This window comes from Ammodytes marinus (genome assembly GCF_949987685.1).
Source record: "Ammodytes marinus genome assembly, chromosome: 25".
In the NCBI taxonomy this organism is placed as follows: domain Eukaryota; kingdom Metazoa; phylum Chordata; class Actinopteri; order Uranoscopiformes; family Ammodytidae; genus Ammodytes; species Ammodytes marinus.
Genome location: NC_137229.1, coordinates 1,385,907 through 1,395,906, shown reverse-complemented (window position 1 = coordinate 1,395,906; position 10,000 = coordinate 1,385,907). Strand labels below are relative to the sequence as shown.

The window sequence follows — 10,000 nt, the reverse complement described above, 5'->3', positions numbered from 1 at the left end:
CTTATAGGCAAGAACAACAGAAACATAGATAGACAAGACCAGAACATACTGTACATAACAAGGAGAAGCAGCTTTTAGTTTTTAAGCACCAAATCTCTAGAACAAACTCTCAGAAAACTTGAGGTCTGCTGCAACTCTCAGCTCTCAATCCCACCTTGACGCCTTAATACAGTTAGGGAAAATCGTTTGAATGGACTGCTAATCCATTGTGTTCTGCACGCGTGGGTTCGAATCCCATCCTCGTCGTAGTTGAATATAACTTTAGTCTGCCTTCATCAGGTGTTAACATAGTAACATGCTCCATTACCACAAACCTCTTTGGAACAAGGTAGATTTCTGGGCTTGAGTTGCCCTCTCCATCATTGATACACTGTCGCTTCTACTGAGAGGGATCCAAGAAAAGAGATACAAGTTTTTCATGAAGTGTGGTTCTATAGTGTAGTGGTCATCACGTCTAGATCCATTCTCAGGTGCCTTGTTTGATTGTCCAGGCCTGTTGTCATGAAGATGAATGCTATGTCCGAATGGCTGCCCTGTCCATTATTTTTTAAAGGGCTCCTCCCCAATGAGATTGGAGAAAGTCTGGACTGATTTGCGGGAGAAAAACAAATGTGAAGCTCCTGAGATCAGAGCGGTCTCACCAAGCTGGTGTTAAGGTTCCGTACCAAACTACAGAGGCTTATAAAGCTTTGATTCCACTGGGGATTGAACCCAGGACCTTCTGCGTGTAAAGCAGACGTGATGACCACTACACTATAGAACCACAGATTATGAAAACCACGTATCTCCAGATGTTTGAAGGTAGAACATCCTTAGAACCAATACTCTAAAAGCCTCATTTCCGTGTAGAGGAGCCCGCTAAAAATATTACCGGGCCAATCAGGCCTGGTGTTCTGACCAAACGATCGTCTTCATGACAACAGACTGGACAGAACTTTAAAACTCCTTAACGCAGGACGAGGTGACCGAGTGGTTGAGGTGATGGACTGCTAATCCATTGTGCTCTGCACGCGTGGGTTCGAATCCCATCCTCGTCGAGGTTGAATACCTTTTTTGCCATGTTTAAGTGTCAACAAGCTCACATGCTCCATTACCACAAACCTCTTTGGAACAAGAAAAATTTCTGGGCTGGAGTTGCCCTCTTCATCATTGATACTATGTTGCTTCTACTGAGAGGGATTCAATAAAAGAGGAATGTGATTTTCATAAAGTGTGCTTCTATAGTGTAGTGGTCATCACGTCTGCTTTACACGCAGAAGGTCCTGGGTTCAATCCCCAGTGGAACCATTGTCAGCTGTCACACCTGCTTTGTTTGATTGTCCAGGCTTTCGTCATGAAGATGAATGCTATGTCATAACACAGGGGCTAGTGTGTCATGGTCTTGTTTCCCTCCAAGTGCCTCAATATGCAGTTCCCTTTTGCAATTTACATAAGGATTCCCCCAACTGTATTAATGTGTTAGTCTGCAATCTTTTATTTTTTCGCAAATATTCCAAAACTTTTTTATGCGAACATTCCGAAAAAATAAAAATTCGTAAACATTCCGAAATATATTTTTTCTCGCAAACCGAGAAAATTCGAAAATTCAAAAAAATAAAATGAAAAAACGAAAAAAAGTCGCTGAAAGTCGCATATTTTTTTCTCATGTTTTTTTGCTTTTTTAACGATTTTTTTTTATTTTTATTTTTTTACAATTTTCAGAATGTTAGCGAATTTTTTTTTGTTTTTTTTTCGAAATTTTTTGAATGTTTGACATTTCAATCCCCAGTGGAACCAATGGCACCTGCCTTGTTTGATTGTCTGATTTGCTGGAGAGAAAGAAATGTGAAGCTCCTGAGATCAGAGCGGTCTCACCAAGCTGGTGTTACTGTTCTGTACCAAACTACAGAGGCTTATAAAGCTTTGGTTCCACTGGGGATTGAACCCAGGACCTTCTGCGTGTAAAGCAGACGTGATGACCACTACACTATAGAACCACATATTAGCTGAAACCAGGTATCTCCAGATGTTTAAAGGTAGAAAATCCTTGGAAACAAGCTTTAAAAGCCTTGTTTCGGTGGGGAGGAGAACAGTGAAAATATTACCGGGCCAATTAGGTCTGGGGTTCTGACCTAACGATCGTCTTCATGACAACAGGCTGGACAGTAACTTAAAACTTGTTCATGCAAGACGTGGTGACCGAGTGGTTAAGGTGATGGACTGCTAATCCATTGTGCTCTGCACGCGTGGGTTCGAATCCCATCCTCGTCGTAGTTGAATATAACTTTAGTCTGCCTTCATCAGGTGTTAACATAGTAACATGCTCCATTACCACAAACCTCTTTGGAACAAGTACCATGTCTGGGCTTGAGTTGCCCTCTCCATCATTGATACACTGTTGCTTCTACTGAGAGGGATCCAAGAAAAGAGATACAAGTTTTTCATGAAGTGTGGTTCTATAGTGTAGTGGTCATCACGTCTAGATCCATTCTCAGGTGCCTTGTTTGATTGTCCAGGCCTGTTGTCATGAAGATGAATGCTATGTCCGAATGGCTGCCCTGTCCATTATTTAAAGGGCTCCTCCCCAATGAGATTGGAGAAAGTCTGGACTGATTTGCGGGAGAAAAACAAATGTGAAGCTCCTGAGATCAGAGCAGTCTCACCAAGCTGGTGTTAAGGTTCCGTACCATACTACAGAGGCTTATAAAGCTTTGGTTCTACTGGGGATTGAACCCAGGACCTTCTGCGTGTAAAGCAGACGTGATGACCACTACACTATAGAACCACACATTATGAAAACCACGTATCTCCAGATGTTTGAAGGTAGAACATCCTTAGAACCAATACTCTAAAAGCCTCATTTCCGTGTAGAGGAGCCAGCTAAAAATATTACCGCGTCAATCAGGCCTGGTGTTCTGACCAAACGATCGTCTTCATGACAACAGGCTGGACAGAACTTTATGCAGGACGAGGTGACCGAGTGGTTAAGGTGATGGACTGCTAATCCATTGTGCTCTGCACGCGTGGGTTCGAATCCCATCCTCGTCGAGGTTGAATACCTTTTTTGCCATGTTTAAGTGTCAACAAGCTCACATGCTCCATTACCACAAACCTCTTTGGAACAAGAAAAATTTCTGGGCTTGAGTGGCCCTCTTCATCATTGATACACTGTTGCTTCTACTGAGAGGGATTCAATAAAAGAGGTATGTGATTTTCATAAAGTGTGGTTCTATAGTGTAGTGGTCATCACGTCTGCTTTACACGCAGAAGGTCCTGGGTTCAATTCCCAGTGGAACCATTGTCAGCTGTCATACCTGCTTTGTTTGATTGTCCAGGCTGTCGTCATGAAGATGAATGCTAGGTCATAACACAGGGGCTAGTGTGTCACGGTCTTGTTTCCCTCCAAGTGCCTCAATATGCAGTTCCCTTTTGCAATTTACATAAGGATTCCCCCAACTGTATTAATTTGTTAGTCTGCAATCTTTTATTTTTTCGCAAATATTCCAAAACTTTTTTATGCGAACATTCTGAAAAAAAAAAATTCGTAAACATTCCGAAATATATTTTTTCTCGCAAACCGAGAACATTCGAAAATTCAAAAAAATAAAACGAAAAAACGAAAAAAAGTCGCTAAAAGTCGCATAATATTTTTTTCTCATGTTTTTTTTGCTTTTTTTACGACTTTTTATATATTTTTTTTTTTTTTTTTTTTTTTTACAATTTTCAGAATGTTAGCAAAATTTTTTTTTTGTTTTTTTTTGAATTTTTTTTCAATGTTTGAAATCTCAATCCCCAGTGGAACCAATGGCACCTGCCTTGTTTGATTGTCTGATTTGCTGGAGAGAAACAAATGTGAAGCTCCTGAGATCAGAGCGGTCTCACCAAGCAGGTGTTACTGTTCCATACCAAACTACAGAGGCTTATAAAGCTTTGGTTCCACTGGGGATTGAACCCAGGACCTTCTGCGTGTAAAGCAGACGTGATGACCACTACACTATAGAACCACATATTAGCTGAAACCAGGTATCTCCAGATGTTTAAAGGTAGAAAATCCTTGGAACCAATGCTTTAAAAGCCTTGTTTCTGTGGGGAGGAGAACAGTGAAAATATTACCGGGCCAATCAGGTCTGGGGTTCTGACCTAACGATCGTCTTCATGACAACAGGCTGGACAGTAACTTAAAACTTGTTCATGCAGGACGAGGTGACCGAGTGGTTAAGGTGATGGACTGCTAATCCATTGTGCTCTGCACGCGTGGGTTCGAATCCCATCCTCGTCGTAGTTGAATATAACTTTAGTCTGCCTTCATCAGGTGATAACATAGTAACATGCTCCATTACCACAAACCTCTTTAGGACAATGTACATTTCTGGGCTTGAGTTGCCCTCTCCATCATTGATACACTGTCGCTTCTACTGAGAGGGATCCAAGAAAAGAGATACAAGTTTTTCATGAAGTGTGGTTCTATAGTGTAGTGGTCATCACGTCTAGAACCATTCTCAGGTGCCTTGTTTGATTGTCCAGGCCTGTTGTCATGAAGATGAATGCTATGTCCGAATGGCTGCCCTGTCCATTATTTTTTAAAGAGCTCCTCCCCAATGAGATTGGAGAAAGTCTGGACTGATTTGAGGGAGAAAAACAAATGTGAAGCTCCTGAGATCAGAGCAGTCTCACCAAGCTGGTGTTACTGTTCCGTACCAAACTACAGAGGCTTATAAAGCTTTGGTTCCACTGGGGATTGAACCCAGGACCTTCTGCGTGTAAAGCAGACGTGATGACCACTACACTATAGAACCACTGCTTATGAAAACCACATATCTCCAGATGTTTGAAGGTAGAAAATCCTTAGACACAATGCTTTAAAAGCCTTGTTTCTGCAGGGAGGAGCAAGGAAGAAAATGTTACCGGCCGTTTGAGTCAAGCGTTGACCTAATGATCGTCTTCATGACAACAGCCTAGACTTTACCTTAAAACTTGTTGATGCAAGCTGAGGTGACCGAGTGGTTAAGGTGATGGACTGCTAATCCATTGTGGTCTGCACTCATGGGTTCGAATCCCATCCTCTTTGTATTTAAATATAACTTTAGTCTGCCTTGTTTACGTTTCAACAAACTAACATGCTCCATTACCACAAACCTCTTTGGAACACATTTCTGGGCTTGAGTTGCCCTCTCCATCAATATGTGGTTCTGTAGTGTAGTGGTCATCACGTCTGCTTTACACGCAGAAGGTCCTGGGTTCAATCCCCAGTAGAACCATTGTCAGCTGTCACACCTGCCTTGTTTGAAAGTCCAGGCTGTTGACATCAAGACAAATTCTAGGTCTGAATTTAGGAGAAAGTTTGGACTGATTTGCGGGAGAGAAACAAATGTGAAGCTCCTGAGATCAGAGCGGTCTCACCAAGCTGGTGTTACTGTTCCATACCAAACTACAGAGGCTTATAGAGCTTTGGTTCCACTGGGGATTGAACCCAGGACCTTCTGCGTGTAAAGCAGATGTGATGACCACTACACTATAGAACCACACATTATGAAAACCACGTATCTCCAGATGTTTGAAGGTAGAACATCCTTAGAACCAATACTCTAAAAGCCTCATTTCCGTGTAGAGGAGCCCGCTAAAAATATCACCTCGCCAATCAGGCCTGGTGTTCTGACCAAACGATCGTCTTCATGACAACAGGCTGGACAGTAACTTAAAACTTGTTGATGCAGGATGAGGTGACCGAGTGGTTAAGGTGATGGACTGCTAATCCATTGTGCTCTGCACGCGTGGGTTTGAATCCCATCCTCGTCGAGGTTGAATACCTTTTTTGCCATGTTTAAGTGTCAACAAGCTCACATGCTCCATTACCACAAACCTCTTTGGACCAAGAAACATTGCTGGGCTTTAGTTGCCCTCTTCATCATTGATACTATGTTGCTTCTACTGAGAGGGATTCAATAAAAGAGGTATGTGATTTTCATAAAGTGTGGTTCTATAGTGTAGTGGTCATCACGTCTGCTTTACACGCAGAAGGTCCTGGGTTCAATCCCCAGTGGATCCATTGTCAGCTGTCATACCTGCTTTGTTTGATTGTCCAGGCTGTCGTCATGAAGATGAATGCTAGGTCATAACACAGGGTCTAGTGTGTCACAGTCTTGTTTCCCTCCAAGTGCCTCAATATGCAGTTCACTTTTGCAATTTACATAAGGATTCCCCCAACTGTATTAATGTGTTAGTCGGCAATCTTTTTTTTTTTCGCAAATATTCCAAAACTTTTTTATGCGAACATTCCGAAAAAATAAAAATTCGTAAACATTCCGAAATATTTTTTTTCTCGCAAACCGCGAAAATTCGAAAATTCAAAAAAATAAAACAAAAAAACTGAAAAAAGTCGCTAAAAGTCGCATAATATTTTTTTCTCACGTTTTACATGTTTTTTTGCTTTTTTAACGACTTTTTATATATTTTTTTTTTTTTTTTTTTTTACAATTTTCAGAATGTTTGCGAATTTTTTTTTTTTTTTTTTCGAAATTTTTTGAATGTTTGAAATCTCAATCCCCAGTGGAACCAATGGCACCTGCCTTGTTTGATTGTCTGATTTGCTGGAGAGAAACAAATGTGAACCTCCTGAGATCAGAGCGGTCTCACCAAGCTGGTGTTACTGTTCCATACCAAACTACAGAGGCTTATAAAGCTTTGGTTCCACTGGGGATTGAACCCAGGACCTTCTGCGTGTAAAGCAGACGTGATGACCACTACACTATAGAACCACACATTATAAAAACCACGTATCTCCAGATGTTTGAAGGTAGAAAATCCTTGGAACCAATGCTTTAAAAGCCTTGTTTCTGTGGGGAGGAGAACAGTGAAAATATTACCGGGCCAATCAGGTCTGGGGTTCTGACAAAACGATCGTCTTCATGACAACAGGCTGGACAGTAGCATAACATGCATTGATGCAGGACGAGGTGACCGAGTGGTTAAGGTGATGGACTGCTAATCCATTGTGCTCTGCACGCGTGGGTTCGAATCCCATCCTTATCGTAGTTAAATATAACTTTAGTCTGCCTTTTCTTACCTGTCAACAAACTAACATGTTCTATTACCACAAACCTCTTTGGAACAAGGTGCATTTCTGGGCTTTAGTTGCCCTCTTCATCATTGATACACAGTCGCTTCTACTGAGAGGGATCCAAGAAAAGAAATATGTGATTCTCTTAACGTGTGGTTCTATAGTGTAGTGGTCATCACGTCTTCTGTACATGCAGAAGGTCCTGGGTTCAATCCCCAGTGGAACCATTGTCAGCTGTCACACCTGCCTTATTTGATTGTCATGAAGATGAATGCTAGGTCTAATTGTAGCCCCAGTCTTTTTTTAAAGGGCTCCTCTCCACAGAGATTGGAGAAAGTCTGGACTGATTTGAGGGAGAGAAACAAATGTGAAGCTCCTGAGATCAGAGCGGTCTCACCAAGCTGGTGTTACTGTTCCATACCAAACTACAGAGGCTTATAAAGCTTTGGTTCCACTGGGGATTGAACCCAGGACCTTCTGCGTGTAAAGCAGACGTGATGACCACTACACTTTAGAACCAGCTTGGTGAGACACAGATTGTGAGATTCACATTTGTTTCTCTCCCACAAATCAATATTGACTTTCTCTGATCTCCGTGGGGAGGAGCCATTGAAAAAAATTCCCATTTCTGTCATTTCTGACTTAACGATGACAATAAATTGGACAGAACTTTAAAACGTCTTAATGCAGGACGAGGTGACCGAGTGGTTAAGGTGATGGACTGCTAATCCATTGTGCTCTGCACGCGTGGGTTCGAATCCCATCCTCGTCGTGGTTCCCTTTAGTCTACCATTGGGCAACATTAGACATCAACCCTGCGTTCCGGATCGCATACTCTTTCTTTTTTCTATTCTACATACTACATCCAACGATAAAAATAATCTAGTTGGGATGCAGTAGGCATACAATTGGGACATACTTTTACTTATTTATTTCATCATAACATTGCGCCTTGATCTTGCCTCTTGCTTTTATATCCGTCTCAATCCCGATTGTTTTACTACGGAGGCACCATCGATGTGACGTCACTTGAGCTGCACACTATATTGTGGGTCAGCATTGCCCAAATAGGATGCAGTTTTCAACACTAAAAATCTCGGACGGATGTAGTAGGACATCCGTGTATTTCTAACCCTCCTAAATCTGGCCACAAGAATCGGGACAAGCCTAAATCTTTGTTCTACCAAACTAAATAGCAGAATGTATGGGGATTGGAACGCAGGGTCTGTTAAATTAAATAATTATGATCTATTCCTGTGTGTGTTGCAGGTGGACCGGACGGAGGTGATCCGCAGCTGTGTGAACCCGACTTACTCGAAGGTTTTCACGTTGGACTTTTATTTTGAAGAGGTTCAGCGTCTTCGCTTTGAGCTCTACGACGTGAACAGCATGAAGGAGGCCGACTTCCTGGGCTCCGTGGAGTGCACACTGGGGCAGGTCAGGCACTCAATACGACTTTTTAAAATGTTTCTATTTATTTTTATCTATTTTTTATTTAATATTTTGACTATTTATTTTGACTAAATTTAAAGGACATCTTAATTTAAATGTATTTATTTATTTTTTAATTTCAATGTGTTTTCTCATGGTCAATTTATATAATGGCAAAGTGGAATGCAACAATTTATACAGAAACATTGATAAATACACTAAAACTAAATTTATGAAAAATAATTAATATGTCAACAAAGAGTTGCAACTCTAATCAAAGTGGTAGAGTGGTTGAAATTTGACAAAATATGGGATTTACTGAGATATTTATTTTATACTTCAATCAATCAAACATTTATAGCTCGCAAGGAAAAACACTTTATTTTTCAGGCTCAGTTTCTAGATATTAGTCTATTTATCTTCTCTCAGTCTATATAAATCATACACACTGTACATACATATACAGTATCTTGAGTGATACCACCCTAATAAATGTCCCCCTCATCCAATAGACAAATTACAAGCTGCTATTGGCTGGTAAATATTTGTCAAATCTGGTTACTAACTCATCGGAGAGGAACAGTTGGTTTTGGTGCTTGTCATTTTGCAAAGACTTTGGCAGTTTATGAGCTGGAAATATTGGTCAAATCTGGTGTTAAAGGGGCACTGTGTAATATCATCAAGAAAGTTCTAGATTGCAACGCTCCCTGGGTAACGCCGCCCCTTTTTAATAATAACAGAAGCTACAGTGGCCTTCAAGGACAAGAACAATTCAACAATGCACCTGATGACATTCCAAAAACATGGATGCCTCCATAAGACCTGCCTGCTCAATGTACAAAATGTAATATTAATATTTGTAATTCTCCGCTCAGGATAATTCAGATTATTGGCAGAGGTGATTGTACATCAATGAGGACATATTTATGAATGAGGATATTGATTGTAGCTAATGCATTACTTAAAATGTTACACAGTGCCCCTTTAAACTGAAGAAAACATTTATAAATATTGAGTGGGAAATACATCTCCATATGGCTCCCTCCCTGTTTGGAGAGTCTATCAGTCTGGTAAACAGCGAGGAGGGCTGGAGCTGCTGTTGAAGTTAGAAACGCTTTGGGTTTTAAACATTCAGAGCAGATTCTGCTGATGGTGTGATGGCGTGTGAGAGAGTGTGTGTGTGTGTGTGTGTGTGTGTGTGTGTGTGTGTGTGTGTGTGTGTGTGTGTGTGTGTGTGCGTACCATCTCTCCCAACGGCCAGATGGTGAGAAAATACTGAAGAGCAACTACTTCTCCAGCTGATGGTGCAGAAAAAAATGCCAATAATGTGTGTGTGTGTTTTGTTTGCCTATGTGTGTGTGGTGTGTTTTGTTTGCCTATGTGTGTGTGTGTGTGTGTGTGTGTGTGTGTGTCTCTCTCTTCCGGTGTGTGTTTGTGCCTCTCTCTCTCATTCTCCCTGTGTGTGTTTATTTGTGCGTGTGTGCGTGTGTGTGTGTGTGCGTGTGTGTGTGTGTGTCTTTTTGCCTGTGTCTC

At 41.3% G+C, this 10,000-nt stretch overlaps 1 protein-coding gene across 1 annotated transcript in view; it reads left to right on the top strand.

Annotated features, from left to right (window-relative positions):
* cpne4a (copine IVa) overlaps nucleotides 1-10,000 on the top strand; it is a gene marked incomplete at both ends in the record, with an annotated part of 65,861 nt that overhangs the window by 5,666 nt on the left and 50,195 nt on the right. Inside the window, one exon of the mRNA XM_080053374.1 lies at nucleotides 8,306-8,473. Within this exon, the coding sequence (XP_079909500.1) occupies nucleotides 8,306-8,473 (168 nt within the window). The remainder of the gene's footprint in view (nucleotides 1-8,305; nucleotides 8,474-10,000) is intronic.